This window comes from Gossypium hirsutum, chromosome A08, assembly GCF_007990345.1.
Source record: "Gossypium hirsutum isolate 1008001.06 chromosome A08, Gossypium_hirsutum_v2.1, whole genome shotgun sequence".
Classification (NCBI taxonomy): Eukaryota; Viridiplantae; Streptophyta; class Magnoliopsida; order Malvales; family Malvaceae; genus Gossypium; species Gossypium hirsutum.
Window position 1 is genome coordinate 126,662,878 of NC_053431.1, and position 12,551 is coordinate 126,675,428.

The window sequence follows — 12,551 nt, forward strand, 5'->3', positions numbered from 1 at the left end:
TTATTCAATCTATTGGCTCGTCATTATTTTGAATCAACATTTGACTTTCAATGTAATTAATTACTTTGAACTTGTAAATTGTAATATTAAATTAAAAAAAATTAAAACAACATGCAAAAACTATAATATTAGTTCATGATAAATATAAAAATATATTTACATTAAATTAATAAATACATATAATAATGGTTAAAAATAATCATTAAAATTTAACTCTTTTTTTCTAAATAAACCTAAATAAAAAAAGAAACGATTTTAAGAATGATTACTTCGTATAATATAAAAAAAAAAGAAAACAATTTCATCGTTCTTATCATCAATTAAAATAGCCTTTCCATCTTTCTGTTCAAATATAATTTGATATTGACTTTTTAAAGAACCCTAAGATTTGATTTAATGCTCTATTCTTTTGATCTTTTAATTGAATACGATTAACTATTAAATGTTATTTATAGAGGTAAGCTTAAAATTTAATTAATATATTACTCTAATATTTTATTTATATTATATTTAGAATTCTATTCAAATTAAAGCTCAATAGTTTTGTTTGATATAAAAATATTATAAATACATATATTATATTTACTCCTTTATCAGAATCTTGAAGTATATAAATATATTATATTATTAATATATTTATGAATTACGTAAACTAAATTTGACAAACTTAAAAAGAGTCTCCATACTGAAATTAATTGGGACCAATATCATTATAAATATATATTATAAAATTATTTAATTATTTTAAATTAAATTATATTTATTATTAGATGTTAATCTAATAATATAATCTCAACGATTAATTTTTTTAAACTCCTACTTATATATATATATTATATCAACAAAAGTGAAAGTAGGGTTAATTTTTCTTTAATTTTTACTAAAATTCATCAGTTTTTACTTTATTTCAATTTTGAAAAATATAAAACATTTTTATTAAAAAATATAAAACATTTTTATTAAAAATATAAAAATTCAATAATTATATTTTTATAAACCAAAATATTTTCAATAATAATGCATTCATTCACCATCATAAATGGGTTTAAATGAAAATAGATACTAGTGGTAGAAACACTACAATTGGCAGCTAGCCGTTCATAACCATTTATGCTGCCTTAGCTAGCAAATTCTTTTATATATTGACCCCAAAAAATGAATATATAAGTAAAATATACAAAAAGTACTTAAAAAATTAAAAGAAAAGTACTAGACTTTAAATTTTTTAGTAAAAAAGTTTGATCTATTATTCCAAATTCCAATTATCCATAAAAATATTTTTTAGATGAATTTTTTTTTCACTTACATCGTGGATGTGACATTATCTAGTATATAAAAAGTTGAATCATATTCTGATAGCATCACATGAAATTTTTTTAAAGAATTGTATCTAATATACAAATTAATGAACTAAAATTTCAACTGATGACAAATAAATTAAAATTAAAATAATTAAAACCTGCCAATGAATCAAGTTGATGAGATCTTTGAAATCTCAGGTTTAGTATGTGTATTTACGGATTATTTATTGTAGTCATATTTGAATATATATCAAATACAAATGCTAAATATAAACATTTTGAAAAAAAAGAAGCTAAATAACATAATTTATATTAGTGTTTAATGATATTTTAAAACTTTTTGGGGACTAATAAATTGTTAGGCAAAGGGGGGGTTATGAATACAGCTGGGGGGGGGGTATTCGTTTAGTTTCATGCACATAAATTTCAAGATGATTTAATAATACAAATATTTATGGCATTCTGGACGCAATGGTGACCTACACTATCAGGTAATTTAGCCATGTTTTAAAGCTCTATATGTGATTCCCCCATAGAGTTAAAACTGAACTTAGAATGACTTACCTTAAAGTGCCATCTCAGCCTGCAATGCAGCGAGTTCATCTTCCTCGGCTGTGCGCTTTTGAGGAACGGGTCGAGCTGGTTGACTGCTAGCAGGCACCTGTACTGGTGCTGCCGGGGCAGTTGTTGCAGGCTGGAGAAGCTGTTCTTCCAATTCAGCACCTTCAAGTTCTTCGAGTTCAGCTTCCAATTCATCCTACGATATCAAAAGTTTCGGACTTGCTGTTAAGATGCATATAAGTGCCGGACATGGTATTTATGAACACCGATGATAGGATGGAGGCAAAAATGAGAGTGCATCAGAAAGTTATAACCTCATCAAAATCAGCCGCAGCTCCGATAGGAGTTGATAGTGCTTCCTGAATCTGTTTCATGTTTTCGGTTTGTTCGTTGATCTCATCCATTGTTTTGTCCACATCATCTATGCTACTGTACGAAAGCCATTTTGAGTAAAATAGTGAGAACTGGACACTGCCTAAGCTTCATGAAGGTCGAAAACAAGTGCTAAATTCCAAGTCAGCACACGTTCAGTAAATGGCAATGCAAAGGGACAAGTACAATGAAGAAAAGCCTAAAAGAAAAATTTTAGGCTAACAGTAAAAATATGCAGGTTACATACGTTGCTTTCTGCATTGCCTTCATCGCAGTTGCTCCAGTTCTCAATGCATCCACCGTTTCAGTTGTGGCTTTGGCACCTTCTAACATTATCATCTGTATAAGTTGATATAGAACAATCAATGAAATGGAAAAAAAACTCAAAAAAGCTTTCACGACACGGTTAAAGCACTAAAAAATTAACAAAATTCAGAGCTTACTTGATCGTGAACACGAAGCTGAAAGTTCCCAAGCTGTTCGATTTGCTGTTCATACAGTTTCTTCCTCTTCAAGCACTGTATAGCCGCTGCATAGAGTAGCATAATGAATACTAAGTAAAAGATATAAATATGGCAATCAAACTACATAATATGGTTTTAAATTAACTCATAATTCAAATGATCTATTTAAAATTTTCTTCCGGACGATCTTTGATTGTTAAACCTTCACATGACATGAGCACATGATAAATCAGAAACTCAGCATCATATTTTAGCATTGTAATGTTAATCTGCATCAGATCATCACTCAATGTCCAAAGAACATTACAAGCTGACAGTGATTGAACCAAAAGACCCCAAAAATGAAGCTTGCAATGCTCTAAAACATCAGGGTGTTATTTCTTTTCTTTTGGGGGCATCTTCACTCTCATTTGGTCTTTCCTTCAATTTGAGAATTGAAGTGTAAGGGGGCATGGGGGAGGGGTTCAATGTGTAAATAAGACATTGGTGCTCACAAGCTACTTGAGTTCAACTCGAGAAAAAAGAAGAACTCGATTCGATAACTATGGAGCTGAGCTTGAGTTATCAATTAAGCTGAATTCAAGCTTAGTAATACTCTGTGCGAATGGCTTGGGAGCTTTATCAAGCTTTTCATTTTTAATAATTTTTAATATTTTAATATTATTAAATTATGTTATTGCCCTTAATACGTATTATTAACCCTAAGTAAAATTATCAAGTTGAGCTCGGGCACGAGCTTGAATACATACAAGCTTAATTGAGCTTGAGTTTGAGTACAAAAATAGATAAACAAGTTTAATCAAGCTCGAGCCTAAAAATAAATATTCGATTAAGCTCAAGTCAAGTATCGAGCTCCGAATTTTGCGGTCGAGCTCGAGCTTGCCAGTATTCAAGCTCAGCTCGGCTCGATTACACCCCTAGGGGGCTTATTATGGATGAATAATTAAACATTGACTATAATAACTAAAAAATATATGACTAATTAAAATGAAGCTCCAACATGAGTAAGCTAGAAGCCATCACATTATACTGTTGCGAGAGAGAAGAATTTTACGTCCTACAATATATCCCATATTTATATACAAGCATCGAGAAACCAAGCATAAAAACTACTATAATTCACAAAGAATTTTTTTTCAATAGAAAAAAAGATGGAAACAAGGAAAAACATTAACCATTTGTGTATATATATTGCAATCGTACCTTTCTTATTTCTCCCTTTGGCATACTCCTTGGCCTTTTCAACCTCTGCAGCAGTCTTTTTCAGAAGCACACTTTCCTTTTTCTCTAGCATTTCAAGGGTCTACATGATGGAAACCGATATAGGGCTCAGTTTAAGCAAAACGTAGAAGAGAAACAACATAATTCAATCATTTGAAACAAATAAATGTGACTTGCAGCACCGTGCAAAATAAAAACTGCTGGATTTAGCATTATGATTACAGTTCTGGAGTTTGAGCATCTCCGACACACAACCAATAAACCCAAATTTCTAATCTTACAGAAAAGATCATATTCCATCTTCTAGTGAGACTGGCATGGAATAAGCATGCACAACATTCCTTTTATCTAATAGGCATTACTTGATAAATTGTGCTAGTAAGTTTTAAGAAACAAAATTCAGTTATTAATCAGTTTTTCTGTCCCGAAAACTAGTACATGCCTCGTTTGGTTATTTGGTGTATTAACACAAGTAAAAGCTTAATTATTGCATAAGTATTAAAACAATTTGTTATAACTTAAAATAAGACCTCCACAAAATAAGAAAAAAGTTTTCCCTTCTCTTTGCTGAAAACAAGTTATATTAGTAGCTAAAAATTATCAAGTGTAATTAGTTTATTGCTAACTCTAGTATTAAGATGTATGGAAAAAGTAATACTCTTATCGAAAGAAGCATTAAAAGAAAAGTTTCACCTTCAAGTCATCAACCAAAGTAAACAACTATCATCCTCTGAAAATGGCCAATTACTAAAGTGATCAACTGACTCTTCTGAATGTATTTTTTAACTAAATTTAATTCCACTTCATAAGTTCATTAATTTTTATCGATCCAAAATGTAATCAATCAATTCAGTAATTCACCAAAAGGATTATCATATTATTTCCCATTAATCCGTCAGCTAGCAACTCAGTTCTTTCAAACAAATCCCAAAACTATAAAATCAACCCACCGAAATCACCAGATGCAAATTTCAAATCACACAGTTCACGCAAAAAAGAAATGCAACAAACAAACAACTTATTTCCCGATTAAAGGAAAAAAAAAGTACAACATCGAGGAAATACCTCATTTAACTTGTCTAAAGTGGTTAGAGCATTTGTTTCCGGCTTGGTTTTTCCAAAAATCCCTTTAAACATAGCTACCTCTCCGCGAATTAAAACACCTGATATTCTGCTTAACAACAATCACCAATACGATCATATATATAAACTGTTACATAATCAATCACCAGAAAACAGCAAAAAAAAAAGAGTTAAAAGAGTAAGTAAAGAAAAAAAGAATAATGCAAAAGGGGGGAATCTAACCTAACCTGTAAAAATTAAGAAATTGGGGATTAGGGAGTTGAGAAATCTGTGAAATAAAAAAAACTGAAAAGAAAAGTCTGGGAAAGTGGGATTGGTTTTCAACGTGGCGCGCACTGACGGTTATATATCTTCACTGCGCTTTATTTGTTTGAATGTTAGTTGTCAGTTTTATTCGAAAGAATTTATTATTTTATTTTTCGAATTTAGAATTACAAATTCAGTTAATAATTTGTTGAATTTAATTTAATTATATATTCGTTTTAAAGTGGATTATACTAAATTAAAAATTAAAAGTTAATTCCTTAAAAATAAAAATTTTCATTTCAATCTCTTTAGAAATAATAAAATTACAAGTTATTTTACGGTAAAATGATCCTTTGCCCCTTAAGATATGAATAAAATATATTTAATCCCTTAAAAATGATGAAATTATAAATTAATACATGATAAAATACATTTTGATCTCTCGAAAATTTTATAATTTAATTCCAGTAACCCAAAAAATATCTAGCTTCACCTTTGATGTCAGCTTATTCTTCTTACATATTATTATTCACGAAAAAATCACTTAAAGGATTTAACTAATATTTCAAAATTCAAAAAATATAAGGACTAAGAATAATCTAAAAGAAGACCATAAACTAAATCTACAACTTTACGCATAATATGAATTAATAAAAAAATTTAATGAAACAAATTTAACTACTATCATTTTAGGTTAGGACTGAAATTTCAGAACTAATAATATAGGGACTAAATTTGACTATTTCGAAAAATACGTGAACTAAAATTAATCAAATTAAAATACAGAGATTAAATCTAAAACTTATATATGATAGAGAGACTAATAGCAAAATTTCACCTTTATATTTAGTTACAAATTCCTATGTCAGACTTAAAACATTATTTTTAGTTTTTATTCGTACGTACCTAATATAATTGAGTATTAAAGTTCATGCAATTTAAAAAAAAAGTGTTCAACAATATTTATTGAAATAAAACAAGAAAAAGATGAAAGATGAATAAAATTAAATAATACTTAAATTTATTTATCTCCCATACCCTCTTCATCTTTCATTTTTTTTCTCACCATCTATTTTCAAGGAATGGTTTATTTCTCCCAAAATTATTTTTAAAATGAACTTAGTTTTTAATTAGAGGATTCTTTATAATTTTAAAATAAATATGCATTTAAGAATTTTTCTAAAAAAATTATTTATTTATACTAATTTTAATAGTATTAATTGAAATTTAATTTTAAGATATTGAGATTTTATATTATTTAGTATAGTAAGTTTTGAAGAGTGGCTCAGCACAATCCATTAGCAAAATCTATTTTTCAAAATTACATATCTAAAAATAATAAAAAAGAATCATTATCCAATTACACTACAATTAAATTCCACTTTTTAAAAAATATATTAAAAATATGAGTAAAATAGAAATAAGTAGAAATTAGAAAAATAAATAACTAAATATTGGTCAAAAAGTTTGACATTTGGCGAACACTAAGATTCTAACAACGTCAGCGAGGAAATTCTGTCTTAAAAGTAATGCGCCGCCTTAAGAAGCTGAGTGTCAATCTCTCTGTTTCGGACAAAGATTCCACGAATCCTTTTAAACCACCCAATAAAAAAAAGACACGTGTAGAGAGCCAAATATTGAAACGCAAGACTCATAGGAATACATCAGAATTACTGTAGTACTAGCTCCTACAGATCACCCCTTACAACATACAAAAGTCATTTTTAGGGTTTTTAACATTATCGTTAGTTTCTAATTTCGAAAGCCTTAAATCTTTCCAGCTCAGAAAAGCGAAAGGCCGGAACAGATCAGGCAACGGCGGCGGCGGACCGGCTAGCGGCGATGAATTTGACCGGATCCGTTGAGAACCATGCATTCTCTGACCGTGTCTTGATCCGGTCCATCGCTGGCCGGCCGGACGGTGGGCTGGCCTCTCGGGGCAACGTGTCCGCGCCGGTGGTTGGCTGAAGACTGGGAGAGAGCAAGGGAAAGGTTCTTGGAACTGAACGACGGTGCGTGTCTGGGGAACTTGCAGGTGATTATGGATGCCGGAGTGGCTGTTCTCAGTAAGCTGGTGGCGACCGGCACTTGCGTAGTGGTTGATGGAATATTGAAGGTTCCGCCTGAAGGGACGAAGCAGAGGATTGAGCTTCGGGTCGAAAAGGTGGTCCATATTGGTTAGGTGGATCCGGCTAAGTATCCGATACCGAAAACGAAGCTCACACTTGAATTCTTGAGGGATCATCTTCATCTTCGATCTCGAACCAACTCGGTATCAATCTCTAAATCAATTTGAATCCCTTATCGTTTCCCTTTTGGAACTAACTGAATCTATAGTATTTCCTTAATGCTTAAAATTTTGAAATACTTTTCAATTTTCAGAACAAGTCAACACTGAACAGTTCAATTAGAAACCATATAAGAACTTTTGGTAAGAGCAGTTTAGTCAGTTTAAAAATTGAATTAATGTTTCTATTTTTCATGATTTATCATACACAAGATATTTTGTGAAATATGCAATGTTGGTGCGATTTTCCATTTTCACGAAAAAAGACCATGCCTGTATAGGAGCATATAGCATATGCTTCACTCATACTCAAGTTCCAGTAACAGATAACATGTATGGTATTTGCTACTGTAATGACATGTTGCCTTACAAGTTGAGATTCGGTCATCATCTCGCGTTTGCTTACTTCAAAGTCTCGAACCACCTGCAGGACGGGTCAGTTGGTGTCAAAAAATTACAGTACCTTTGATGTAACTGCATATGGGATGATGACCGAATCCCGATTCGTAGAGTGATGCAGGACAATGTCTTGATATCTGATCATTACATCCTTACACATGAATAGAGGGATATGGCCTCTAACGATTTTCCGTTTTCATGAAAAAATATCATACCTGGATTGGAGCACATAATATATGCGGCGCTCATACTCGAGCTTGAGTGACGTAGGTAACATGTATGGTATTTGCTAAATGGCATGTGCCTTATGAGTTGAGATTCGGTTGTCATCCCGCGTGTACTTCCATCAAAGTCTCGAACCATCTGCAAGAGGGGCCAGTTTATGTCCAAAAATTACAGTACCTTTGATGTAAGCGCATACGGGGATGATGATCGAATCTCAGTGCATAGAGTGATGCAGGGCGACGTCCTAAAACACGATCATTACAGGCTTACAGTTATTTGTTGTGTGATCATTATTAAATTATATACTGATTCAGATTGCCGCCATTGCTCAAATACGGAATGCGCTTGCTTTCGCTACCCATTCTTTCTTCCAAGAACGTACCATTTCCTTTATGTGCACACTCCAATTATAACCACCAGTGATTGTGAGGGTGCTGGTGAAATGTTCCAAGTTACAACTTTGATCAGTGAAGCTGAAATACTGGAGAAAGATCTAATTAAAAACCCTCCTCCATTGGAGGCCGTTATGGAAGCCGCTAAGCAACTTGTGAGTGAGAGAGGATTGGCTGTTAAGCAACTCAAAGATGCTAAAGCAAGCAAGGCCGATACCGGTGCTTCGGTTGTGGAAATTAACAAAGTGAAGAGAGCCTCTTAAAGCTGGATGAGAGATCTAAATTGAAACCTGGGATCCCCCAAAAGGATGGCAAGATTGATTACACTCAAGATTTTTTTGCTCGTTAAGCTTTTTTGACGGTTTCTGGTCAACTACAGGTTGAAACATATGCTTATGCTGTCAGTAATGTGTATACGTTTGGACCGACATTTCGAGCTGAACAGTCTCATACATCAAGGCATTTGGCTGAGTTTTGGATGGTGGAACCTGAAATAGCATTTGCAGATCTTCAGGTATGTATGGCACTCTGGCAATAGTTCATAATACTCCTTTTTTATTCATTTATAAGGTCTAAAAAGGTTCACATGGAAGTTCAGTTGAAGACCGGATGCATTTGCAGGATGACATGAACTGTGCCGAAGCTTATGTGAAATATACGTGTAAATGGTTGCTTGAGAAATGCCTTGATGATATGGAATTTATGGCTAAAAGCTACGATAAAGGTTGCATCAACCGACTGAAAATGGTTGCTTCAACCAACGCTAATTTGAGCATCCTTTTATATTTGACATCATGGATGATCTTTAAATAATTTTTTTAAAAGTAGCTAGCATGTTTGGTAAACAAATTACTAAATGATAAATAATAAAAACATTTTCTTTTAAAAAAATCAATTACTTTTCAAACAAAAATCTGATTTACCCAAATCAAACATTTGCAACTTAAATTATTTTATGTAATTTAAAAATACTCATGTCTGAAATTAAAGATGACCAAAATATTAGATTCAACCGGTTTTAATTCGATTCGACATAATCTAATAAAGGTTAACTTTTTCCTTACTTTCGAGATGAAATTTTCGAAAAACGCACACAATTCCTTATATATAATAAAATTATATCATTTTTTGTACTCTAGTACAATCATACGAAAAACAATTAATATTATCATTAAAAGTAAAAATATTAAAATTATTATTCTATTTTAATAAAAATAAAAAAATAATTGTGACATCAAGTTGGATCGGACTGAAAATAAATTAATATTTAATTTCGGATCGTGTTGAAGTTGAATTATATTGGGGTATATCGGGTCGTAATTGGGGCAGACAAAAAACCAGTCGCCCCGCCCGGCCCATCACTATTTGTATATGTGATCTCCACTACAATTAAAGCTTAAAAACCAGACAAAAAACAATGAACCCAAATATATGAGGAAAACTTAAATGTCTCACAAGAAATTACTACAAAATTTAACCCAAAAAATTCTAATGATAAAGTTGGCCGTCTCTAACAAAATTTTAAAAGTTTTCATAAACTAAAAGAAAACCAATAAATTACTCATCATCATCATCAATGACTTTGGTGCCCAAGCCTTTCAGACCTTCAGCTGGGATTTCAGCAACAGTTACCAAGGAGTAGAGCTCTTCCTTTGCATCTTCGTCATCGTTTCTCTTCCGAGCAATACGAACCCTAACCCTTCTTGGGACACTTCGGACCCCTCGGCTCCATATGTGCTTGTTCAGCTTCACGTCAACTCGTACATCCTTTGTCCCCATGGCTTTTTCGGCAAATTTCCTGATCTCCTTTACAGCCTTGGGAGCCTTCTTCTTGAATGTGCTGTTTCAAAGATTAACACAATAAGTTACTCAAAAACTTTTGCCAGTCACCACCAATGGAATCCATAAAGATAATGTTTAATGTTCCTTGGATTCAAATACGAGTGTCGTACATGGTTATGTTCAATTTTTTTTTCCCACAAGATTTTCATCCATTTGGATAGTCCTCAAGAGGATCATATCCTTGAACCCTTGTTCGGGTATGCATCTGGTAGGGATACTATATGAGAAAAATGAAGAGTCAGTAACATAGGCTACTTCCCTCGTGCTATAATCATAAAGCTACTGTCTATGTTCCTTGGATTCTAATGCAAGCGTAGCTGCTAAGAAAAATGAAGAGTTGGAGTAACATAAGCTACTTTCCTTGATAGGACGATTCTTTGGTTAAAGTACTTGGGAGGACCCTGTATTATAAGGACTGTATCAAATTAGTCCTTTTATTATTAAGTGGATCAATTTAATCCTTATACTATTAAAGAGAATCAAATAAGTCCAAATTGTGATTTGAGTTAACATTCACTATATAAAAATATCTTGAAAATTATTTTTTTCAATTATAGTTCAATTCAAAATGAAAGATCCCATTTACAGAACCATAAAAGTTTTAATGATATCAACTCTATTCCAATTTGGGATTATTTGATTCCTTTTAATAGACATGGCCTCAATTGATCCATTTAATAATAGAGGGACTAATTTGATCAGGTCCCTATAGTAGAGGGACCTCAAAGGTACATTCAACACGCTTATTTAGTGCTATAATCATATAGTACTTGGAATCAAGACATAGCTACCAAAATCTCTTTTCACAAACGCAGACATTGATAATACTTTCATCCAATGCAAACATGAAAACAAAAGAAAAAGAAGTAAAACACGATATAAAGCACCACACAAGGGGACTACAAGAATGTCTCACAATCTATATAACGCGAAAAATGAAATTAAAAACTACACAATATAAAAAAGTTGTGCATCCAACTAAAATTCTTGATTATAATAACAGCTAACCCACTAATTACAAACAACTGGATGTAAAAATTAACAATTAGGTTGATAAAATATCATTGAGATATTGAAAAATAGTAATGAATAAGTAAAGAAATTTGAAAGCGAGAAGCTACTTTAAACCAAACCGGCAATACAATGAACTCAAGGGGAAAAAAAAGAAAAAAAAAAGAATCAGCAGTTAAATTACCAGCCATGGAGTCTCTTGTGAAGGTTGACGGTGTATTCTCTGGTCACCACCTCTTCCTTTCTTCCCCTTGTTTTCTCAACCATTTTAAAATCTTTCTGGCGTTAATTCTTACCTGCATTTAATCACCAAATTATCACTTTAAAACCAGGTCTTAATCAATGAAAAAGGTAAATCAGAAAACCATTTCCTCGTTGGGTTTTCTCGGGAACCAAACATTAAGAGAGAAAATAAATGAGAGAAAAAGAGAGAAACCTTGATGGTGTTTTGAAGGCAAACGCGAATGAAGAGAAAGGAGCTTTGAATAAAAACGAGGAAGACGAAACCCTAATTTGCATAACTTTCTACATAAGGTTAAGCGATATCGTTTTCGTTTATCAATATTAATGGACCGTATCTTTGATTGGGCCTTTACTAACGAACCCTAATCCATTATAAAAAGGGCTATGTTCTTCAAATTTTTTAGGGTATTCACCAAAGGTCATTAAACATTAGTAGGTTTATGTTTTGGTCACTTAAGTCCAAAAAGTTACACAATGGTCACTAAACTATTCAAAAGTATTTATTTTAGTCATTGGGCAGTTTGGTTTTTTTTTTTTTTAAGTTCGGTTAGCAAGCTCCAAGAAATGATTGAATAATCGATATGGTGGATTGATACTCATTGACAAGTAGAAGAACATACTTTAGATCTAAATCCATCTGACAGTCAATACTGTAGAGCAAAAAAAAAGTTGTTTAAATTTTAATTCATAGATTTATTTATTTATTTTTTGTAACAAGAAACAGCTATAAAGCGAAAGCAAAAAATAAATTAACTAGAAGAATCAATCATATGATAGAGATCACCCTTAAGTAGCTTCTTTAATAAGGAAGGACTCTCCTCAAATATCTACATCTCATCATAATTCCCTTTGTCAAATTTAGCCATCGAATTAGCTATTTTATTATGTTCACTGGGGATATGTT

General features: G+C 32.0%; 2 protein-coding genes and 1 pseudogene across 4 annotated transcripts; 1 reads left to right on the top strand and 2 right to left on the bottom strand.

Annotated features, from left to right (window-relative positions):
- Positions 1 to 1,595: 1,595 nt before the first annotated feature.
- Positions 1,596 to 5,381, bottom strand: LOC107940195 (vacuolar protein sorting-associated protein 32 homolog 2). Of its 3 annotated transcripts, none has more exons than XM_016873627.2 (7): positions 5,230 to 5,381; positions 4,985 to 5,090; positions 3,902 to 4,001; positions 2,678 to 2,763; positions 2,482 to 2,573; positions 2,177 to 2,291; positions 1,596 to 2,058 (listed from the first exon to the last, which is right to left on the bottom strand). In XM_016873627.2, the coding sequence occupies exons 2-7, from the start codon at positions 5,054 to 5,056 to the stop codon at positions 1,867 to 1,869; spliced, it is 657 nt and encodes a 218-aa protein (XP_016729116.2). In that variant the 5' UTR covers positions 5,057 to 5,090; positions 5,230 to 5,381; the 3' UTR covers positions 1,596 to 1,866. The 3 variants fall into 3 exon arrangements, with proteins under 3 accessions (XP_016729116.2, XP_016729117.2, XP_040931232.1); XM_016873628.2 differs by having other exon boundaries at positions 5,225 to 5,357; XM_041075298.1 differs by having other exon boundaries at positions 4,985 to 5,129; positions 5,230 to 5,312.
- Positions 5,382 to 6,777: 1,396 nt separating this feature from the next.
- LOC107940203 (asparagine--tRNA ligase, cytoplasmic 1-like) lies at positions 6,778 to 9,382 on the top strand (annotated as a pseudogene).
- Positions 9,383 to 9,969: 587 nt separating this feature from the next.
- LOC107940204 (60S ribosomal protein L31) lies at positions 9,970 to 11,992 on the bottom strand. Its single transcript, XM_016873637.2, has 3 exons — positions 11,841 to 11,992; positions 11,589 to 11,700; positions 9,970 to 10,391 (listed from the first exon to the last, which is right to left on the bottom strand). The coding sequence occupies exons 2-3, from the start codon at positions 11,669 to 11,671 to the stop codon at positions 10,109 to 10,111; spliced, it is 366 nt and encodes a 121-aa protein (XP_016729126.2). The 5' UTR covers positions 11,672 to 11,700; positions 11,841 to 11,992; the 3' UTR covers positions 9,970 to 10,108.
- Positions 11,993 to 12,551: the final 559 nt, after the last annotated feature.

What these genes read in the sequence shown, in the direction of transcription:
- LOC107940204 (XM_016873637.2), bottom strand. Translation starts at nt 11,671, where the DNA reads ATGGTTGAGAAAACAAGGGGAAGAAAGGAAGAGGTGGTGACCAGAGAA. An exon ending in CACAAGAGACTCCATGGCTG is followed by an intron (nt 10,392 to 11,588) that starts GTAATTTAACTG and finishes TCTTTGAAACAG; the next exon opens with CACATTCAAGAAGAAGGCTC.
- LOC107940195 (XM_016873627.2), bottom strand. Translation starts at nt 5,056, where the DNA reads ATGTTTAAAGGGATTTTTGGAAAAACCAAGCCGGAAACAAATGCTCTA. An exon ending in CTTTAGACAAGTTAAATGAG is followed by an intron (nt 4,002 to 4,984) that starts GTATTTCCTCGA and finishes TCCATCATGTAG; the next exon opens with ACCCTTGAAATGCTAGAGAA. An exon ending in CAAAGGGAGAAATAAGAAAG is followed by an intron (nt 2,764 to 3,901) that starts GTACGATTGCAA and finishes TACTCTATGCAG; the next exon opens with CGGCTATACAGTGCTTGAAG.